At 42.3% G+C, this 23,504-nt stretch overlaps 1 protein-coding gene across 1 annotated transcript in view; it reads left to right on the forward strand.

Moving 5' to 3' along the window:
* The first annotated feature begins 2,475 nt into the window (after positions 1 to 2,475).
* Positions 2,476 to 23,504, forward strand: part of RRM1 (ribonucleotide reductase catalytic subunit M1) — a 37,748-nt gene continuing 16,719 nt past the window's right edge. Inside the window, exons 1-11 of the mRNA XM_007527512.3 lie at positions 2,476 to 2,776; positions 8,663 to 8,751; positions 9,762 to 9,939; positions 10,520 to 10,620; positions 11,971 to 12,030; positions 12,524 to 12,563; positions 13,295 to 13,457; positions 17,468 to 17,609; positions 20,320 to 20,403; positions 21,974 to 22,135; positions 22,834 to 22,913. Of these exons, the coding sequence (XP_007527574.1) occupies positions 2,758 to 2,776; positions 8,663 to 8,751; positions 9,762 to 9,939; positions 10,520 to 10,620; positions 11,971 to 12,030; positions 12,524 to 12,563; positions 13,295 to 13,457; positions 17,468 to 17,609; positions 20,320 to 20,403; positions 21,974 to 22,135; positions 22,834 to 22,913 (1,118 nt within the window). The 5' untranslated portion in view covers positions 2,476 to 2,757. The remainder of the gene's footprint in view (positions 2,777 to 8,662; positions 8,752 to 9,761; positions 9,940 to 10,519; positions 10,621 to 11,970; positions 12,031 to 12,523; positions 12,564 to 13,294; positions 13,458 to 17,467; positions 17,610 to 20,319; positions 20,404 to 21,973; positions 22,136 to 22,833; positions 22,914 to 23,504) is intronic.

Consider the following 23,504-nt stretch of genomic DNA (forward strand, 5'->3'; position numbering starts at 1 on the left):
AGAGGGGGATAGGGATATAGAGAGGGAGAGAGAAAGATAGACAACCTCAGATCTACTTCACTGTTTGTGAAGTGTCCCCTACCGGTGGGGGTTGGGGAGTCGGAGACTCAAACTTGGGTCCTTGCACGCTGCACTATGTGTGCTTAACAGGGTGCACCACTGCCTGGCCCCCTTTTGCTTGTTATTTTAGTTTATTTCCTTAAAGTTTTATTACTTAATGGATAGAAACAAATCTCAAGGGAGTCGGATGGTAGCACAGCGGGTTAAGCACAGGTGGTGCGAAGCACAAGGACCGGCGGCATAAGGATGGGGATTCGAGCCCCCGGCTCCCCATCTACAGGGGAGTCGCTTTACAGGTGGTGAAGCAGGTCTGCAGGTGTCTGTCTTTCTCTCCCCCTCTCTGTCTCCCCTACTCTCTCCATTTCTCTGTCCTATCCAACAACAATGACATCAATAACAATAAAAATAATAACTACAACAATAACAAGGGCAGCAAAAGGGACTAAATATTTTTTTAAAAATTACACAAAAAAAATCTCAAGAAGGACGAGGGAGATAGGAAGAGAGACACCTACAGCACCATTTCATTGTGAAACTTTGCCTTTGCAGGTGGAAGCCAGGGCCTTGAACCTGGGTCCTTGTGCATATGTAATATATACGCTCAACCAGGTGTGACTGCGCAGCCCCCCAGTGCAAGGTTTTAGGGAGGGAGACTACATGGACTCTCATAAGGATTAGTTTGTGTAGTCCAAACCAGAACCTTCCATATTAACCGTAGAGACCTTTTTTTTTTCTTTTACCTCCAGGGTTATTGCTGGGGTTCAGTGCCTGCACTATGAATCCACTGCTCAGGGAGGCCATTTTTCCCCTTTTGTTGCCCTTGTTGTTTATCGTTGTTTTTGTTATTACTGTCATTGTTGGATAGGAGAGAGCAATCTAGAGAGGAGGGGAAGACAGGGGAAGAGAAAGACACTTGCTGACCTGCTTCACCACTTGTGAAGCGACCTCCCTGCTGGGAGCTGGGGGCTCAAACCGGAATCCTTCAGCAGGTCCCTGCACTTAGCACCATATGCGCTTAACCCGCTGGGCTACTGTCCGGCCCCCGGAGCTTGTTTTTTTTAATTAATTTATTATTAGATAAAGAAATTGAGAAGGGAGGGGAAAATAGAAAAGGAGATACCTGCAGCCTTACTTCACTTGTGAAGCTTTCCCTCTGCAGATGTGGACCAGGGGCTTGAACTCAGGCCCTTGCACACTACAGTACTGTTTGCTTAACTAGGTGCCACCACCACGTGATTCCTTGAACTACCTTCCTCCCCCCCCCCTTTTTTTTTTTTTGCCTCAGTGACTATCCTAGGGATCCACTGCTCCTGGTGGCCATTTTCCCCATTTTTTATTGGATAGAACAGAGGGAAATTGAGAGGAGAGAGAAAGATAGGTACCTGAAGACCTGCTTCATGGCTTATGAAGCGACCCTCCTGCAGTTGGGGAGTTGGGGGTCTTGAACCAGGATCCTAGCACAGGTCCTTGTGCTTTGTGTAATGTGCGGTTAACCCGGTGCCCCATTCTCTCCATTGGAAGCTATTCTTAATTCTCCTAAGGTTGCAGATATGGGTTAACTAACCTTTCTATAATTATAGGCCCATATTTCTACATCTTCCTTCCTTCCCAAGACACAGGTTGACAGGGTTGTATTCCCGCCATCTCTGCTCCCACCCCAATGACTCCAGACTCAAGCAAATGACTCAAGACTCATGCTCTTGCCCTGTTCAAAATTCTCCCACAGTTCCCATGTCTGCCAGGATCAAATGCAAAGACCTTTGGCCTGGTTGAAAGGTTCTCTTAAAATGCAACCAAAAGCCAGGCTCTCTTGGGGTCCCCAGCTGCTTCCAGACCTGGACTCCAGGCCAGAGTTCACTGCAGAAAGTATGATTGGGTCACCAAAAGGAAAGGAAAAAAAAAAAAAAGATCTTGGGGATAGTTGTGTTTCTGCTGTCATTAAAAAATACTGCGGGTGGGGCTTAGGAATAAATTAAGACATTTAAAATTACAGATCTGCGGGGAGTAGGGTGGTAGCACAGCGGGTTAAGCGCACGTGGTGCAAAGCGCAAGGCCCTGAGTAAGGATCCCCAGGGTCGAGCCCGGGCTCCCCACCTGCAGGGGAGTCACTTCACAAGCGGTGAAGCAGGTCTGCAGGTGTCTGTCTTTTTCTCCCTCTCTCTGTCTTCCCCTCCTCTCTCCATTTCTCTCTGTCCTATCCAACAGGTCAACAAAAGGGAATAAATATTTAAAAATATATTTAAAAGATTTTTAAAAAAAACTACAGATCCGATAGGGTGCGCGGGCTGCAGGGGAGGGGCCTGCACTGGCGGGCTCCGCGAGCTGTGGCCCTCCTTACCTTTTGCCCACATCCAAAATGGCGGAAGAAGAGCGCTCCCACTAGGTTCTTAAGGCTGCCCATAGTCGACATGGCGGCTTCTGCGCGACGTCGACTTTCCACTAAGATTGCGGGCCGCGTCGAGTAACGTCATTGGAGCTTCTCTGCGCGCCTTTGCGTCGCTCCTGGCGGGAGCGGGAAGCAGATTCGGATTTCCGCGCCTCAGACCGGTTGAGCTGACTTCTTGGCGCTGGTCGCTCCTGCGGTTTCTGCCGCTGAGCGGCCTCTCAAGCTCCATCTCGCGCACCCTGCCGCCTCCTAGGCCCCGCCGGCGCCCCAGCTGCGTCTAGAGTCCCTCGGCGCCTCAGCCTCCAGCGGCGATGCATGTGATCAAGCGAGGTGAGCGGCCGCCGCCTGGGCAGTTGGGCGCGTCCTTCCCCGCCGGCGGCCCCGGCTCCCCGCCCGGGCTCACTCCGACCTTGAGTGGCGCCCCGGGCGCGCCCAGCCGCCACATTGCAGCAGAAAAGCCGCGTCGCTGCGGGGCCGGCGCGCGCCCCGACCGCTCGCTCTGAGCCCCCGAGGGAGGGATTTGTAGCTCCACTTCGCGCACGAGGAAGCAGAGCCCAGGCGGTGACCGACGCCGCGGCACCTCCTTAGTTGTCCGGCAGCCCCGGGTTCGAGCCCAGAGTTAACAAAGGGCTTCGGGATGCCCGAGAAGACGGTGGCTGCCAGACGCGAGCAGATGGAACGCGGGAGCCGGGTTCAAGTCCGCAGAGAGCTTCTTAAAAGCTCCCTTTTTTCCGGCTGGGGAGATAGTTCTAAAGACTCTCATGCCTGAGGCTCCAGGATCCCAGGTTCGATCCCCGGCATCACCATAAGCCAGAGCTGAGCAGGGCTCTGGTGTTTCTGTCTTTTTTCTTTGTATCTCTCTCTCATGACAGTAAAATAAATAAAATCATTTTTAAAAATTAACTTTTTCCAATTTTTTTTTTTTTAATTTAAAACAGCACTGCTCAGCTCTGGGACCCTCAGGCATGAGAATCTTGAATAACCACTATGCTATCTCCCCATTTCATATATATGTGTGTGTGTGTGTGTGTGTGTGTGTGTCTGTCTGTATATATATTTATTATTATTTATTTTTTAACAGAACACTGCTACGCTCTGGCTTATGTATGGTGGTGCCAGGAATTGAATCTGGGACTTGAGAACCTCGGACATGGGTCTTTTATTTTTTATGATACCTAATATCTTATTTATTTATGGTGACATCAGGGTTATCCCTGGGGCTCTGTGCCTGCACTGAATCCACTGCTCCTAGAGGCCATGTCCCCCATTTTTGTTGCCCTTCTTGTGTCGTTGTTGGATAAGACAGAGAGAAATGGAGAGAAAGACACCTGCAGACCTGCTTCACCGCCTATGAAGCGACTCCCCTGCAGGTGGGGAGCCGGGGGCTCGAACCCGGATTGAACTCGGATTCTTATGCCGGTCCTTGCACTTGGCGCCATGTGCGCTTAACCTGCTGTGCTACCGCCTGGCCCCTCTTTGTATAGTTTGATTGAGGGAGTTAATGCTTTACAATGCAGTCATTGCCACATGAGTGTAATTTCATTATGCACCAGGTCCCCAAAGTTCTCTTTGGGGCTCCCCCCCCTTTTTTTTTTTAAGTTTTACCCAAGTACTGCTTGTCTCTGATTTATGGTGGTGACAGGGATTGAACTTGGAACCTCAGGCATGAAAGTCTTTTGCATATCCACTACAAAAAAAAAAATTAGTTCTCTAAGGTCTCAGATTCAAACTCCAACACCACCGTAATCCAGAGCTGAGCAGTGATCTGGGGGGAAAATAGTAGAAGACTATTCCAGATACTGAGTGGAACATAGTTCTGAAAACTGCTATTTCGCCTGAAATTGAACTTCCAGCTGAACACCCAGGATTTCCTCTGACTCACCTGGATGCAGATACACTCAAAATGATTAATTACAACAGGGTGGTCCAGATCCAGTAACTGGAATGAGGAAGCACAAAGGTGGTTTTAGTTGTAAGGGTTACTTTTTGGAAAATGGTGGGGTTGGTGACCTGGTGTGCTAGGAAAGAAGGGACTCCAAATCTGCCTGGACACCTCTCACTTTCCTGATCACTCTTGTGAATCAGTGATGAAAAACAGATCTTGGACGGTGGCACATCCGGTAAAGCACATGAATAAATCTTTCTTTTTTTTTTATTTTTTGCTTCCAAGGTTATTGCTGGGGTTTGGTGCCTGCACTACTAATCCACTGCTTTTGGTGGCCTTTTAAAATTTTTATTCCATTTGATTTTTATCTGATAGGACAGAGTAATTGAGAAAGGAGGGAAAGACACCCGCAGACCTGCTTCTCAGCTGTGGAACATTCCTGCTGCAGGTGGGGAGCCAGGGGCTTGAACCTGGGTGTTTGCGTGGGTCCTTAAGTTTAGCACTATGTACACTTAACCTGGTGTGACGCTGCCTGGTCCCCCAAATCTTTAAATAAAAGAGATAACGCGCTTGGGGGATTGCATGGTAGTGCGCTAAGTAGAATGCTTGTCTGAGGACCCAGGTTCTAGCTCCTAGACCCCACCTGCAGGAGGGAAGTTCACAAGTTGTGGAGCAATGCTGCAAATATCTCTTCCTTTCTCTTTCTGTGTTTCTCTTTATATCTGAAAAGAAAGCCAAAAAAAAAAAAAAAATCAGTCCCCTGGAAGTGGTGGATTCGTTGTGGAGTAATTGTGCAGGCCCCAGCCCAGTGCTAACCCGAGACAGCTTCCTGGAGTTTGGCCTTTGTCGATGAGATACCATTTACAGCAGACTTCATCCCTGAGGAGTTTGGAACAGAGACCATCATTTTCTTTTGATGGGACAGAAGCTGAGTCAGATTAGGACAGCCCAGGCATCTTCTGGGTGTATTTAAGCAGTTATTTTACCCATTAGATTTGCTGACTTTTTTCCTTTATGCCAACTTTGCTCTGTGAAATTATGAGGAGGCTGTCCCTGCTTTGGGGACATTATTAATGAGGAGGCTGTCCCTGCTTTGTTTATTTATTAATGAGAAAGGAGAGAGAAAGAACCAGACATCACTCTGATACATGTGCTGCCGGGGATTGAACTCAGGACCTCATGCCTGAGAGTCTAATGCTTTACCACTGTGCCACCTCCCGGACCACAAAACACTTCTTGACAAAAAGTCAAGAGATACAGAAACAAGCACATTTGGAGTTGAATTTACTTGCCTCTACTAAAGGAATAAAGTCACTTCAAAATAGTAGGCATGGGAGTTGGGCAGTAGTGCAGCGGGCTAAGTGCAGGTGGCGCAAAGCACAAGGACCTGCTTAAGAGATCCCATTTCGAGCCCCCAGCTCCCCACCTGCAGGGGAGTCGCTTCACAGGCGGTGAAGCAGGTCTGCAGGTGTCTTTCTCTCCCCTTCTCTGTCTTCCCCTCCTCTCTCCACTTCTCTCTGTCCTATTTAACAATGACGACAACAATAATAACTACAACGACAGTAAAAAGGGCAACAAAAGGGAAAATAAATAAAATTTTAAAAAAGGTTTAAAAAATTGTAAATACTGGTTCACTGACTGGATTTTTTTTTTTTTCTTTTCATTAAGCTGTGACTGTTTTCAAAGATGAGGACTTTTATGTCCACACTTAACACAAGACATGCCATATATATTATAGATGGTCATAGAATGAATGAGAATAATTATTTCATTATAATAGAAGTTTAGTTGTGTTCAGATAATATCTGTAGCCAAAAGATGTTTTAGCTTGAACATTTCATTCTGTGAAGTTTTCTAGGTCCCATTTTAGCTGTGAAGACCAAAATACATAGTAAATTTTGTCTATTTTCGTCTCCAGATTTATCACTGGGGCTCATTGCCTGTGCATGTTGAATCTACTACTCCCAGTGGGCATGTTTTGTTTGTTTGTTTGTTTGTTTGTTTTTTCCTTCTTTTTTTAAAGAAGAAACTTGAACCTGGGTCCTCATGCATGGTGGCATGTGTACTCTACTGGGTGCTCTACTGCCCAGTCACCCATAGTTTCCTAAGACATTTTTGTGGTTCAGGAGATGATGCAGTGGATAAAGCATTGAGGTCCCGAGTTCAATCCCTGGCAGCACATGTACCAGAATGATAATGTCTGGTTCTTTCTGTCCTAGTTTTCTCATAAATAAAGAAATAATTTTTTTTTTTTTAAAAAGGAATGTTTTCTTTTGTTTCTGAAATTAAATTCTGTTATATTTTTCTAATACTTTACCAGAATACTGCTCAGCTCTGGCTTATGGCCATGCTGGCAGCCCAGAGCCTCGGGCATGAGAGCTGTTTGCATAAGCAGTATGCTACTTCCCCTGCTCAGTGCAATTTTTTTTTCTTTTTTCTTTTTTTTTTTTTTTTTAAGATTTAGTTAGGAAATAGAGAACCAGACTATGACTCTGGTGTATGTGATGATGCTGATAATTGAACTTTTATAATAATCTGCAACAGATAGGAACTGAAAGCTTGTGGGCAGAGATTGCTGAAGTGGCTAGCATGTTTGTGTTGAATTTTTGACCTCTAGGGTCTACTTTGAAGTACTATAGTTGAAAAAGTTCTACCTCAGAAAGGTGGGCCTTGCTTTCTTTATCCCTTCAGAAAACAAAATTTGATATATAGAATTTACTGTTAGAATATGCTGGTGTGCATTCAACAAGATTTATTAATGTATGGCTTTCTTTAATTATTATTATGGTTTTATTTATTTATTTTTTACCAGAGCACTGCTCAGCTCTGGCTTATGGTGGTAGTACAGAGGGTTGAACCTGGGACCTTGCATTTTTACGTCTGTCTCTAAGCTAGAAATGAGCATCCATTTTTTTAAACTTTTTTATTATTATTTATTTTTCCCTTTTGTTGCCCTTGTTTTTTTGTTTTGTTGTTGTAGTTGTTGTTGATGTCATTGTTGGATAGGACAGAGAGAAATGGAGAGAGATGGGAAAGACAGAGAGGGGGAGAGAAAGACAGACACCTGCAGACCTGCTTCACAGCCTGTGAAGCGACTCCCCTGCAGGTGGGGAGCCGGGGGCTCTAACTGGGATCCTTACGCCGGTCCCTGTGCTTTGCGCCATGTGCGCTTAGCCCACTGCGTTACCACCCAACTCCTTATCTAAGTTCTACATCCTAAATCATGGGAGAGAGAGACAGTGTGTGTGTGTCCCTAGAAAAAAACAGGGTTGATAAGAGGTTGATTCTGAAGAATGTCTTCAATTCCCAGTAGAAAGGAATACTTCACATGGTATGAAATTAACTCAGAATTATTACTTACTCTAGGAGGGTATGTAAACCAAATTTACCACAGACGTTAGGATGGAAATAAGTCATTTCCTTGAGGGGGAAAGAAAAGTCACTAGTGAGATGATAGCTCACCTGGTGGGTGTCTGTTAGGGGTCTGAGTCTTTTATCTGAAAAATCATCTTGGCCAGTTTTTTTTTAAATCAGGGTAGTTTTATTAGTTTATTTTTATTTGTTGTTGATAGAATGTTACAAGAATTTAAGATTACAGTGTGTGGTTCCACACCACACCCACCACAATAGATAGTTGGGGCAGTGCAAGAATGAGAGATGGGGAGATAGAAAGGTAATAATCAGAGAGAGAAGAGGACCAGAGACAGGAGACAAAGCCGTGAGGTGAAGGGACACTGACCGTTTATGGGTGTATGTGGGGGAGGAAGGGAAGGCGGACAGGGGTGCAGATATCTGTCCGTTGGTAACAAAACCTTGCCTCTTTCAGCACATCCTTGGGTGGTTGTCACCTTCCTCGTGTCTCATGCCTGTAGGACACGTGGTAAGGGGTGGGGTGTCATAGGACAATCTTGAAATGTTTGCTCAACGTCTAGTGGTCTGTCTTTTCTTTTGAGAGAAGGTTTTATTTCCTTGAGGAAAGAAGTCTATGAACTAGTTAACAGAATCCGTCTTGGATCATCAACCTTAGGAAGTGTTGCTGGTGCATGACATCTGTCCTGCTCTGGTGTCTGTTCTTTTTCCGTTTCTTTGCGGGGGACGAGAGTGGGAGAGAGGAGAAATGCCTGCAGCCATGCTCCACCGCTGGTGAAGCTTCCCCCTGCAGGTCGGGGTTGGGGACTTGAACCTGGCTCTGCTTGGTGATGTTCACTCTTCCAGGTGGGCCACTACCCGGCCCCCCATGTTGGCCAGTTTTAAAAGGTCATGTGTTGATCCCATTCCATTCCATTTGATTACAAATGTGCTGACATGAATTCTATGGTCTGATATTTCAGATGGCCGCCAAGAGCGGGTTATGTTTGACAAAATTACTTCTCGAATCCAGAAGCTTTGTTATGGACTCAATATGGACTTTGTTGATCCTGTAAGTAAATATGTTTGTATCTTGGATTCCTTCTTTTTTCTTTCTTGTCTTTTCTTTTTTTTTTTTTAATTCAGTCTTTGTAGAGACTCAAAAATTGCCAATGCCAACTATATTTCAAGTGGTCATGGCAGGGTATTGGGAAAAGTTTTCTTTTATTATTTCTTTATTGGGGGTTTAATGTTTTATAGTCACCAATAAATACAATAGTTTGTATAAGCATGACATTTCTCAGTTTTTCACATAACAATACAACCCTCACTAGGTCCTCTGCCTTCATGTTCTAAGATCTGAACTCTTCCTCCCCCACCCACCCTGGGAAAAGTTTTTTTTTATTATTTCTCTTTTAATTTAGCTTTTCACTCACTTGACTTGTATTTTGGTTGGTATTTTGATTATGCCCTTGGATATAAAAGGTGAGTTCATTGCTTTAAGCTTTTTCTTAAGTTTTCAAGATCTTACTTTTAGAGGATTATACAAGTGAGCAAAAAACAAAACCCGACACTAACATTTCATCTTAGAGACTTCCAAAAGTAAATTGCTTTATCAGGGTTGATGAGATAACACTGAACTGGCAGCTTGTCTTGCCACGCATGCTGCCCGCGGGTTAGCCCTCTTGTCACATGTAAGGTTCTGTGGCACTGAGGAGCTCTGGTCTCGTGGTCGCTCCCTCTCTGTCTTTAACTGAAGAGGCATCCAAGAGTGAGGTCTTGGGGTGAGGTCCTGGCTCTGGGGGGAGGGAAAAAAAAAAAAAGAAGGTAACTTGTTTTATTTATAGTTGGAAAAGCCTGTCGTAAATCATGTTTTGGAGAAATTGAAGGAACACTCCTAAATACATCCTCCGAGGTATCACTCTGATCTCTAAAGCAGGAAAGGTCATTAAAAAAAAAAAAAAAAAAAAAGAAAGAAAAGGAAGTTATCTTTTTTCATGTTGACGTCAATTTAATTTATTCTTCGCTGTCTTACGGGAGTTCCTGAGAGAGCTCAGGTTAGTCTTGCTTTTGTTTTTCTAGGCTCAGATCACCATGAAAGTTATCCAGGGCTTATATAGTGGGGTTACCACTGTGGAACTGGATACATTGGCTGCTGAAACAGCTGCCACCCTGACTACTAAGCACCCTGACTATGCCATCCTGGCAGCAAGGATTGCTGTCTCCAACTTGCACAAAGAAACAAAGAAAGTGTTCAGTGGTGAGTCTCTGGAATGGAGGATGACGGTGTCTTAAAAAAGAGCAAAATTGGGGACTTATTAAATATGCATTTGTAGAAGTGAAATGCTTACTGTGATAGACTCTGAATTTTCTGGCGAATTTCTTTCCCATTAAGATTAAAAAATTGAGATCATAATTTTCTTTTTAAATTTTTTTATTATTATTTGTTAGAGACAGAGAAATTGAGAGGGGAGGGGGAGATACAGAGGGAAAGAGTTAAGAGAGACACCTGCAGCCCTACTTAACCACTCATGAAGTTCTTTCCCCTGCAGGTGGAGACCAGAGACTTGAACTCAGGTCCTTGTGCACTGAAACGTATGCACTTAACCAGGTGTGCCACTGCCTGGCCCTTAATTTTCTCTTGACTCATTAATTCTCAATGGGATTGGGTATCAGAATTGCCTGGGAATCTTTTCAAACTTTTCAAGCACCTGTGCTTGCTCACTTTGAACGGTTTTCTTAGTTCAGACATTGTTATTATTGAGTAGCACAGTTTAAAACCAATACCTGATGACTGAATTAGCTGTTAAGTGATTTTGACATTTTAATTTATTTTGAAGATGTCATGGAAGACCTGTTTAATTACATAAATCCACATAATGGGAAACACTCTCCTATGGTGGCCAAGTCAACACTGGACGTCGTTGTGGCTAACAAAGATGTATGTATAGCGCTTTTTCTGGGGGCATTTCTTAGTAGATACTTTAAAACAGCAGACGCATGTTAAGGACATTTAAATACTTTAAAAAGGAGCTGAAAGATAGTTCGCTGGGTAAGGTGCCTGCCTTACTGTGCTGTGGCCCATATTCGAGGTTCTGTACCACGTAATAGTGCCATGGCATCAGGGGAGGCTCTAGGACTGTGACCCATCTCTTTCTGAATGCAAAAGTTGACTCTGAGCAGTGTAATCATGTATGTGCAGGCCTCAGCTCTGCAAAATGAAGCAAGCACAATAAAAGAGATCAAAATGTGGTTCTCTTAACTGAATTCCAGTCTTCCTCTGTGGAAGCAATCATATGTTAGTATTATGAAATGCTTATGTTCGGGCTTGGGTGGTGGCGCACCTGGTTGAGTGCACGTGTTATATTGCACGAGGATCCAGGTTTGAGCCCCCAGTCCCCACTTGCAGGGGAAAGCTTTGTGAGTGGTGGAGCAGTGCTGCGGGTGTCTCTCTGTCTCCTTCCTTCTCTGTCACCCCCTTCCCTCTCGATTTCTGGCTGTCTATCCAATAAATAAATAAAGATAAAAAAATTAAATGTATTTGTTCAGAGCTATATTATTATTACTCAGCTCTGATATATGGTGGCACCTGGGACCTCCAGTGCCTCAGACATGAAAGTCTTTTTGCATAGCCACTATGCTATCTCTCTAGCCCTACTTCTGGATAACAGCTAATCCAGAGACATGCTTAAGGATCCCAGCTCAAGTCCCCAACCCCGACTTGCAGATAGGAATCTTCACTGTTGATGAAGCCATGCTACAAGTGTCTCTTTTCTTCTCTGTCTCCCTTCCCTTTTTATTTTTGTCTCTGTTAAAAAAAAAATAAAAGGTTGGGGGTGGATTGGTGGATTCATTGTGCAGGCACTAAACTCCAGTGGTAACCCTAGTAGCACTAAACAAAACAAAACAGGGAAAACAAAAACCAAAAAATGATAGTATAGTTGCTTTCACTAATTTTCCTCCTTAAGAGTATACTGTAAACACAATGGGCAAGGTTTGGGAAAATCACTAAGTCACTTTGACTTTTTTCTTTTTGCTTATATATAATTTATATTTGCATATCCTAACCTAATAGTTTATTTGTGTTTAAGACCTAGTTAGGATACTCAATTTGTATACTGTTTTTCTCTTACCTTTAGATATAGATTTTTACTTTTAGCAATAGCATTATTAGTTCTTGTTTTCTATGTCAATTTTAGTTCTGGAGTCAGGACTAAGAGATAACTAGATTTGTAAAAATAAGTCCAATCAATTTAATTGTGAACTTTTTTTTTTTTTAAACCTCCCTCAGCGCCTGAATTCTGCCATTATTTATGACCGAGATTTCTCTTACAACTACTTTGGCTTTAAAGTAAGTAATGGGTTTCAGATAAGTGATAACTCCTCCTCTTAATATCAAGAAATGCAGGTGTTTTTTTTTTTTTTTTTTGCTTTAGTGATAGTTTTTTTTTTTAATTTATTTATTGGGGGATTAATGGTTTATAGTTGACAGTAAAATACAATAGTTTGTACATGCGTAACATTTCCCAGTTTCCCCCATAACAATTCAACCTCCAGTATGTCCTCTGCCATCATGAACTCTGCCACCTGAACTTTCGGGCGCCCCCTCCCCCGTCTTACTTTGGCGCAATACACTAATTGAGTGATACTGTGATTAAGGCAGTAAGGTTTTGGCAGTTGGGATGGAACTGAGGATCTTTGAGATTAAGCTGAGACCCCCGAGTTTATTCCTTCTGTTACATTAAAAATACTATATAATAATTGAGAAGAGGTGTTAATATTGTGCCAAGTGAGTATTTAAAAACCTGTGTTCTGAAAGGTTTTGGTTCCTTTGATTTTTCCAGACATTGGAACGATCTTACTTGTTGAAGATCAATGGAAAAGGTTTGTATTAGTATTTTCTACTCTTTATATTAAATATGAAGATTTGAACTAATTCTCTATTTCTGTTAAAAACTCTTAACAAGTTTTTTTTTCTAAAGTAATATTTAAAATTAGGCTGAGTTTCTGAATAATAGTTTTATTTATGTGACATAAAGTTTGTTCTCTTTTTTTTTTTTTTATTGCCATCTTTGGGGTTTTACGATGCTGGGATGACATCTTCCCCGCCCCTCGCCCCGCTCAGAGAGAAAGGGTAGTTGAGACCATAGAGCCAGTGCTTCTTCCAGTGTGACGGAGTGGTGGCTCAAACCTAGGTCAGCTCATGTGCGAAGCAAAAAACTATCCAAATGGATTGTTTTGCTGGCACAACATAAAATTCAAAAACATTTTTTGACCCTGGGTCCATACTCCCAGAGGGATAAAGAATAGGAAAGCTATCAGGGGAGGGGATGGGATGCGGAGTTCTGGTGGTGGGAATTGTGTGGAGTTGTACCTCTCTTATCCTATGGTTTGTCAGTGTTTCCTTTTTATAAATAAAAATTTAAAAAAGAATAGGAAAAGACAACATTTTTATGCTAAGTATACAGCGCAGGGCCTCATTCATACGGTGCTTAGTTATATTCTACCACTGAGCGACACTCCAGGCCATGGTATTGTTAGTTTTTGACTCAAGTACATCTCTCAGCTTAGTTTTTCTGACATGCCCTCTCATGCGAACATTCCTCTTGTTTTAGTGGCTGAAAGACCACAACACATGTTGATGAGGGTTTCAGTGGGAATTCACAAAGAAGATATTGATGCTGCTATTGAAACATACAACCTTCTCTCTGAGAAGTGGTTCACCCATGCCTCCCCTACTCTCTTTAATGCTGGTACGAACCGCCCACAACTTTCCAGGTATGTGGCATGTGTAGTTGCGTATAATGTGCAGGAATGGTTTTGTGTGTGGAAAGAAATTTCATCCGGGGCTCGGGCAGTGGCGCACCAGGTCAAGGGCACATAGTACGGAGGGCAAGGACCCACGCGAGGATCCCGGTTCCAGCCCTTGGCTCTACACTTACTGGGGTCGCTTCATAAGCAGTGAAGCAGGTCTGCGGGTGTCTTATCTTTTTCCCTTTCTATCTTCCTCCTCCCCTGTCAATTTCTCTTTGTCCTATCCAAAAAAAAAGGGAAAAAATGGCCACAGTAGCAGGGGATTTATAGTTCGGGTCCTGGAGGCAAAAAAATAAAAGAGAGAGAAACTTCATCCTGGATAATATACACATTAAAGTTAACCACATTCAAGTTAATTTACTAAGCCTTCGCTCATTACTACTCTGATTAAATGATTTGTTTTCTGGAAACATGTCTTACTGCAATGCTGTAGATTTGGGAAACTGGAGAAGCCGATAGTGAACTTTTCTAAAGTGATTGTGATGATGTGCATAGCTGCATATACTGAAAATCATTCATTCTACACTTTAAGTGGGGGATTGTGTAGTTCATGAATTATTTCATGCTTACCTTGTCTCTATAAAGTTGATCCTGAGGACTAACTTAGGAGTCTCTATAGGAGATGAAACTAAAGTTCAGGAGATATTTAGGGGTTACACTGACAAAATTTAGTGTTTTGGATTGAGGTTGTGGATGGTCCCTGGGGCTGGCAAAATAGCTTACTTGGATAGCGTGCTACTTTGCCCTGAGCATACCCCAGGTTTGACCTTAGCTCCCAGTGCATTGAAGGAAGCTTTGGTGCTGCCATCTCTCCCATTCGTTCTGCCTTTGTCTCTATTGGTTGGGGGGGGGGGGGGAGATGGCTCCTAAGTTTCTGATCTTACTAACAAAAATAATGGTTATGCCATTTCCTGAGAAAGGGAGCCCTGTCCCAGTTCTGTAGTAGGTGAAATAGAAACAAACCCATAACAAGTCAGTTCAGTTCAGGAATCCAAGGAAATGCAAACATTGAAAAATGATTGTAATTCTTCACTAACATTTTATACCACTTAATACTCTCTCATACTAAAAAGTTAACAAGACTGTGGTCTGGGAGGTGGTGCCATCGATAAAGTGTTGGACTTTCAAGCATAAGGTGACTTAGTCCCGGCAGTACATGTACCACAGTGATATTCTGGTTCTTCTTCTCTCCTTCTGCCTCTCTCATTAAGTAAATAAAATCTTTTTACAAAAGTAGCAAAATAGATATAGAAAATAGCTTCCTTAATTTGATGAAAGATTCTCACTGAAAACCTAAATTTCTGCTTTCAGTATTGTAGTACAGGATAGAGGCAGCTGTGTCAGATGATAGGGATGAAAAGATTGAGAATGGGGGAAACAAACTATAAATGAGTCACAGATAATAGAATTCATTTGCATAGGATTAAAATTTTTATTTATTTGTTTATGTGATAGGACAGAGAGAAACAGAGGGGAAGGGGAAATAAGGGAGAGAGACATCTGTCAGACTGCTTCAGCACTAGTGAAGCTTACCTACCCCTTGTAGGTGGGGACCAGAAGCCTGAACCTGTATCCTTGCACTGGTAATGTGTGTGCTTAGCCAGTGCACCACTGCCTGGCCCCAGTTTCCTGCCCTCCAACGACAGAGACAGAAGTAAAGAGAGAAGGTGAAAGAACCTACAGCACTGAAGCTTCCTTCGGTGTGGTAGAGGCTAGGCTCGAACCTGGGTCTTTACACATTGTGATATGTGCACTTAACCGGTGGTGTGCCACCACCTGGTCTCCAAACGAAGATTCTTGTGCACTAGTTGAAGGATATTAAAAAATATAAAGTGACTTTATGTTTATAAAGTGATTAAGCTTGTAAAAATGTCAGTTAATCACTCTTACTTCAGCTCTATCCACTTTGCCACCTCCTGGGCTGCATGCTTTATTATTATTATTATTACATTTTATTTATTTATTTATTTATTTATTTATTTATTTATTCATGAAGGAGATAGGCAGAGAGAAAGAACCAGACAGTAGTCTGGTGTGTGTGCTGCCAGGGATTGAACACGGGACCTCATGCTTGAGAGTTCAGTGCCTTACCCACTGTGCTACCTCCCAAGCCACCTGCATGCCTTATTATTTTTTTTTAAATGGTCTTTGTAGATATGATTATGAAGGATCTTGAAATACTGAAAGGACAATATTCTCAATTATTTGGGTGGACCCAAAGTCCTGCAAAAGTACCTTTACTAAAGGGAAGTTGTGGGAGATAAAATTAAAGAGTAGAAGGTGAAGAAGATGAAGCTAGATAAAACTAAAGGCAGAAATCTAAGTGATGTGACTGTAAACAAAGGGTCTACCTGAAGCTAGAAGAGATGTGTAATTTATTCTCCTTAAGGAGAGGGAATTTGCTGTGTGGAATTCCCAAGGACAGGAGCAGGATGAAGTTCAAAGCACAGGCAGAAACTAACTGTCTTCAAAGGACTGTCCGAGTGCTCCTTTTTAGTGGGCATAGTAGGGCTGGTCGACCCTTGGGTAGCTGCTTATTGTTTGTTTTAAAATTAATGTTCTTGGCAGGGGTCGATAGCATAATGGCTATGCAAACAAACTCTCACACCTGAGGCTCCAAAGTCCCAGATTCAATCCCCTGTACCACCATAAGCCAGAGCTGAGCAGTGCTCTGATAAAAAAAAATAATAAAATTAACGTTCTCTTTTTGGGCTCATCAATAGGCTAAAAAACTTGTTTGGCTGGAGATTTATACTGGCACATTTACTGTGAGGTTAAGTGACTGTAATTGAGATCCTCCTAGGCTTAACATATAGGTTAAGCAGCAAGCTCATTTAAAAATACTGTACAGGGAGTCGGGCATGGTAGCACAGCAGGTTAAGTGCAAGTGTTGCAAAGAGCTAGGACCAGAGTAAGGATCCCGGTTCGAGTCCCCGGCTCCCCAACTGCAGGAGAGTTGCTTCACAAGCAGTTAAGCAAATCTGTAGGTGTCTTATCTTTCTCTTCCCTTCTCTGTCTTCCCTTCCTCTCTCTGTTTCTCTCTGTGCTACCCAACAACAATGACATCAATAACAACAACAATAGTAAAAAAATACTGGTGGTCCGGGAGGTAGCACAGTGGATAAGGCTTTGAACAATCTAAAGCATGAGGTCCTGAGTTCAGTTCCCGGCAGCACATGTACCAGAGTGATGTCTGGTTCTTTCTCTCTCTTCTATCATTTCTCATGAATAAATAAATAAACTTAAAAAAAATTACTATATGTTGGGGGCCAGGCCGGTGGTAGCACAGCAGGTTAAGCACACATGGCTTAAAGTGCTAGGAAGGATCCCAGTGAAAGTTCTTGGCTCCCCACCTGCAGGGTGAAGCTATTTGCTAAGTCTAGAAGGATCTCTGATACAGTCACTTAACCAGATAGTATATGTGCCAGTATATTTTCCCATGCAAATCTCTAGCCAAACAAGATTTTTAATCTTCACCCTCACAAGCGGTGAAGCAGATCTGTCTATTTTTCCCTCTCCCTCTCTGTCTTCTCCTCTTCTCTCCATTTCTCTCTGTCCTATCCACTAGCAATGACAACAACAACAACAGTAATAATATCAACAACAATAAACAACAAGGGCAACAAAAGGGAAAAATGGCCTCCAGGAGCAGTGGATTCGTAGTGCAGGCACCGAGCCCCAGGAGGCAAAAAAAAAAAAAAGATATAAAAGATCCAGGCAAATGAATTCCACCTAATTTCAGATGAACTCTGTGTGTAATTAACAGTTTTAACTCCCGTAAAATACTGTATGTTGATATGTCTTATATCAGATCAAGTAAATTTACTTAAAACAAAAAAACAAATCCTCTGAACTTTGTGAACTTCAGCTCTTTTATTTGCCTAGCTCTGCTGTCTCTAGATTATACTGTCATTGTTGTGATTCTGCTTTGCTTAATTGCCTTGCTGATATGTGACATTTTTTTCTCCTTATAGCTGTTTCCTTCTCAGCATGAAAGATGATAGCATAGAAGGTATTTATGACACTCTAAAGCAGTGTGCGCTGATTTCCAAGTCTGCTGGGGGAATTGGTGTTGCTGTGAGTTGTATTCGAGCTACTGGCAGCTACATTGCGGGGGTAAGTTTTTGATCCTCGACTTCTAAAAAGTGCAGGGCATGTAGGCCATATACAGTGAGACTTTTGGTTGTGAGGACATTGCTGGGCCTTGGAAACCGGAGTCTCTGTTACTCACTAGCTTAGTGTGACTTGAATAAGCCATTTCGCTACCTCTAGCTTTACTTGTACCTGTTTTATCAGAGATTTAGATTAGATCTCTGTAGGTTTCTTTTAAAGTCATATATTTTTTAATTTTTTAATTTAATTTTATTGTTATTATTATTACTACCAGTGCACTGCTCATCTCTGGCTTATGGTGGTGCAGGGGATTGAACCTGGGACTTTGGAGCTCCAAACATGAGAGTCTCTTTGCATAACCATTATGCTCTCTACCCCTGTCCTAAATTCAGATTTTTGTTGTGAAGAATTGTAATAATAAGGGCCGGGCAGTAGTATACCCTGTTGAGTGCACACATTACCATGCACAAGGACCCAAGTTTGAGTCCCTAATCCCCACCAGCAGGGGATAGCTTTATGAGCGACAAAGTAGTGCTGCAGGTGTCTTTCTTTCTCTCCCTATCTCCCCTTTCTTTCCCTCTCAGTTTCTCTGTGTCTTACCAATAAGATAAAAATAAATAAGATTAAAAAAATAATTTAAAAGAAATTGTGATAGTAATAACTGTAATGTATTGATTGCTTTCTGTGTGCTAGATCTGCTATAAAAGGGTCTGGAGAAAGCGGACTTAGTAAAGTGACCCCTTTACTGTGAGAGAGAGAGGACCTGGGGCCCAACCCCCAGCCACCACATGGGAGCACCGTGCAAAGGGAAAGCTTCACACGTGGTAGAGCGGTGCTGTGGTGTCTGTCTTTGTTCTTTCTCTCCGTCTGTCTGGGTGGGAGAGGAGTCTTTTGGCTGTGGTGGAATGATGCAGGCATGAAGCCCTACTGACTCATGGTGGCATAAAAAAAAAAGTTTTACATGAATTGTGTATTTGATCCTTATATCTGCATGTTACAGACTGGTGATAGGACCTTTACTCCTTACACTTACTTTTCAAGTATATACACTATTATCCTTTTTAAAAACTTTATTTGATAGGACATAAATTGAGAGGAAAGGAGGATAAAGAGGGAGAGAGAGAGAGAGACAGGAGACACCTACAGCACTACTTTGCCGCTCATGAAGCTTTTCCCTGCAAATGGGGACTGGGGTCCTTGCACATGGTGACACATGCACTTAACTAAGTGCCACAGCCAGGCTCCTGTTATCTTCATTTTACAGATGTGAAAACTGAGGCTTAGCAAGTTCAATGACTCCCTGAGATTAGTCACTTAAGACTGGCAGTGTGCCGGGACTTCACTTTTAAACACTGGCACTATAAAGCGATGGAAATTCCAGCCCTTTGCTAGTATCCGCCAGTTGTCAAGATAATGATTTTGGGCAAGAATTAAAATTGATACTTATCTTCACTTCTTACCAGTAGTAGGGATTACTTTATGTTTCCAGATTGTTTTCTTATCTGTAATGAGAAAAAGAAAAAAAAATCTTAACTCGATAGCACAAAGTTAGAGTGTCTAGAAAGAAGCTGCTCCGTCATGCGGTATTTTAAGAGATGCTCTGATAGACACAGCAGTGTCCTGAGCCATTCCTCGCTTTCTAGATTCCTTGTCGTAGGGCTAGAATGATTATTTTAGCATTGGGGAGGGGTTAATGGCTTATAGATGACAGTAAATACAATAGTTGGTACATGTGTAACATTTCTCATTTTTTTGTATAACACTAACCCCCGGGGACACTTAGGTCCTCCTCCTCCATCATGTTCCAGGACCTGAACGCACTCCCCCCCCTCCCCCCCCCCCCGCCTTTACTTTGTTGCGATACACCATATTTTAAACATTTAATGAGTTATCTTCTAGTCTTAGGAGACTATTTTTTGGCGGCCGGGCAGTAGCGCATCGGGGTAAGCGCACTTGGCACAAGCGCAAGGACTCACCTAATGATTCTGGTTTGAGCCCTCAGCTCCCCACCTGCAGGGCGGTCTCTTTACAGACGGTGAAACAGGTCTGCAGGTGTCTGTCTCTCCCCCTCTCTGTCTTCCCCTCCTCTCTCGATGTCTCTCTGTCCTATCCAACAACAATGACAGCAGCAACAACAACAATAAACAACAAGGGCAACAAAAAGGAAAAATGGGCTCCAGGAGCAGTGGATTTTTTAAAATTGTGCAATTACTATTTTAAGTTGTCTTGAATTCTTTTGGGAAGAGGACACTGTAGTAGTGTTTTTACTCTGTGTAAAATATCTTTATACTATAAAGGGAGGGGGAGATAGCAAAGAGATACTCAGGCCTGAGGCTTTGAAATCCCAGGTTCAATCCCTCGCACCATCATAGACCACAGCTGAGCAGTGCTCTGGTAAAGAAAAAAAAATCTTTATAAAAATCTTTTGAGGGTGTAGGGTTTAGTTTAGCTACCCTAATTTTGGGTTCTTTTTACTTATAACTGTCATTTCATTGTAAATTAAGAGATGAGATGCCATGAAATAGCTTGTTTTTTTTTATTACTGTAATTTGTTTAGCATTTTGCTGAAGTTGAGAATTATGTTTTCAAAGCAGAGGCAGAGATAGGATGAAGCTTACAGATTGTGAAAGACTAATATGTTCACTGTGACCCACTTCGTTCATGTCCTTGCTGAGTTCCTTCCATCAGATGAATTTTATTCTTGCTCTTTCAGACAAACGGCAATTCCAATGGCCTTGTGCCAATGCTGAGAGTATATAACAACACAGCTCGTTATGTAGATCAAGGTGGAAACAAGGTATGTTCTGTTAAAAGTACCGGAAGTTAGAATTAAAAGCCTTTAGACAAATATGCTTAACTAAGATGACTCAGTGGCAATGGCCTGGGAGGTGGCTTAGTGAATAAAATATTGGACTCTGAAGCAGGAAGTCCTGAATTGGACGTGTCAGAGTGATGCTCTAGTTCATTCCCTTTCTTTCTCTTTAATAAATAAATTTCTAAAAAATGAAAGATGGGTCAGTATGTATGTTTCTACTTTGTCCCATTCTTCACTTTTAAATCCATTTTAGTGGGGTCTAGGGAGATACCATGCCATTATGCAAAAAGACTTTTATGCCTGAGGTATCAAAGGCCCCAGGTTTAGTCTCTCCAACATCACAACAAGCCAGAGCTGAGCAGTGCTCTGGTTTAAAAACAAAGCAAAACAAACAAAAATTTAATGAGGTCTAATTTACTTTAAAGTGCACACAATTGAAGTGTGTAGTAACTTTCATCTGACAGTTTATTTTCAAAGTAAAGCTGTCCTTTTTATAACTTACTTTGAGGAAGTCGGGTGGTAGCACAGCAGGTTAAGCGCACACGACTCGAAGCTCAACGACCGGCATAAGGATCCCGGTTTGAGCCCCTGGCTCCCCACCTGCAGGGGAGTTGCTTCACATGTGGTGAAGTATGTCTGCAGGTGTCTATCTTTCTCTCCCCCTTTCTGTCTTCCCCTCTTCTCTCCATTTCTCTCTGTCCTATCTAGCAACGATGACATCAATAACAACAACAATAACTACAATAATAAAACAAGGGCAACAAAAGGGAAAATAAATAAATAAACTTAAAAATATTAAAAGAAACCTCACTTTGAAAGTTATGTTTTCTGGATTTTTCTTAAGGGTTGGTGGCAGGAGAAAACTCATCTGGTAGAGTACACACCTCATCATCTGTGAGGTCCTGGGTTCAAGCCCAGGGGAACTCCCTGAATGATAGAGTGGTGCTGCAGTATCTCATCTTTTTCTACCTTGCTCTGAGCTTCTCTCTTAATAAAATTGAGGGAATTGGGTTGTTTACCCAGTAATCAGCTGTATAATTTGCAACTTGAATCTCCTTTTTACAGATATGTAAGCACACTTATCACCTCTTATTCTATAAAGTTCTAGTGCACTTTAATAAAAAAAAAAAATCTGTGGGGACCTTGATAAGACTTATCAACCATTTGACCTTTACGACCACAATTTAATACTGTCAAAGCCAATGTGTTTTTCTTTGAGATTTGCATGGATACATTGGGAGGTGGGCAGTAATAGAAGAGGAAACGCCATCTCTGTGTCACTTTGGTCAAATTAGCCTTTGTACGTGAGAACACCTATCTTGTAAGGTATTATTTCCCCCCAGTAAAGTGATTAAGAAAAATCATTAAGTCATTGTGTTTTGAATTTTCATGATTTCAGTTCTTTTTCACTCCTGGAATTGTAAGAAAAATTTCACTGCTTGGCATTTTTTATACTTTTATTTGGTTTATCTCTTTAACTGTAGTGAAACTCAAAGGAGTTATAAAAGTGTTTCAGAAAACCTTTGTTTCATTTTCATTTATTTACCTTTAGCGACCTGGGGCCTTTGCTATTTATCTGGAACCATGGCATTTAGACATCTTTGAGTTCCTTGACTTAAAGAAAAATACAGGAAAGGAAGAGCAGCGGGCCAGGGACCTCTTCTTTGCCCTTTGGATCCCGGATCTCTTTATGAAACGAGTGGAGACTAATCAGGTAAGAAATTGATTGGTCGTAATGATTCCTGAAAGCTTTTTTGCCATCTTAAATCATAGTTAAGGTTCAGCAGGGAGCATGTCCCTTGCATGCATGGGGCTTTGGGTTTGATCCCTGGCACCACCTGAGAACAACAAAGAAAAATAAAAAAGATGGTGGAGCAGTGTCTGGACCTTCATAAATAGAAGAGAAGTTGAGCTAGGTAGAATCCTCAGTGGTAGAACTTTTTTTTTTTTTTTTGCATGTTCAAAGTCCTGGGGTTTGATCCCTGGCAAAATGGTTACTGCCTGACTTAAAGACTTAAAAAAAGATAAGCACAGGGGTTGAGCAGTGGTGCACCTGGTTGAGTACACATGTTATAAAATGCACAAGGATCCAGGTTCAAGTTCCCAGTCCCCACCTGTAGAGGGGAAGTTTCATGAATGGAGAATTTCAGATCTCTATCTCCCCTTTTCAATTTCTGTCTGTCCTTGCACATAAATAAAACTTTAAAAAATTTAAAAAAGTTTTTGAAGAAATCATGTACCAAGGGGTAGAAGTAGGTGTTTGGAGTTGAGCCTGTAATAGTTATTTTTTCCTGTGATAAAATTCCTAAGGAAAGTCTATGAAAACAACCTCATCCTTTTCAGTGCCCAAATGAACTATATATTGCTGGTTGCTGAAGTTTCTTATGTGGGAAATGGTTCTCACTTTTGTAGGACTGGTCTTTGATGTGTCCAAATGAGTGTCCTGGTCTGGATGAAGTTTGGGGAGAAGAATTTGAAAAGCTGTATGAAAGGTATTGGAAAATATGAATGAATATGTTTACTTACAGTTGTTTGTTTCTTTTTTACCATTTTTATTTGTGAATAGTAGTAGGTTACAAGATTGTAAGATTACATGATATAGTTCTACACCACGTGGTACCCACCATCAGAGTTCTGTGTCCTTATCCAGAAAGAACTACATTTCTCACAGTCTTAGAAGCAATCTGTTTGCTTCTGGTGGTTTTTGCCATTCCTTGCACTTCGCGTCACGTGCGTTTAACCTGCTGCTCTACCACCCAATTCTCTTTTCAAAACTTTTTTTTTTAAATTTATTTTTTAAGAAAGGATAAATTAACAGAACCATAGGGTAGGAGGGGTACAACTCCACACAATTCCCACCACCCAATCCCCATAACCCACCCCCTCCCATGGTAGCTTTCCCATTCTCTATCCCTCTGGGAGCATGGACCCAGGGTCATTGTGGGTTGCAGAAGGTAGAAGGTCTGGCTTCTGTAATTGCTTCCCCGCTGAACATGGGCGTTGACTGGTCGGTCCATACTCCCAGTCTGCCTCTCTCTTTCCCTAGTAGGGTGGGTCTCTGGGGAAGCAGAGCTCCAGGACAC

The sequence above is a fragment of the Erinaceus europaeus genome, chromosome 17, assembly GCF_950295315.1.
Source record: "Erinaceus europaeus chromosome 17, mEriEur2.1, whole genome shotgun sequence".
Classification (NCBI taxonomy): Eukaryota; Metazoa; Chordata; class Mammalia; order Eulipotyphla; family Erinaceidae; genus Erinaceus; species Erinaceus europaeus.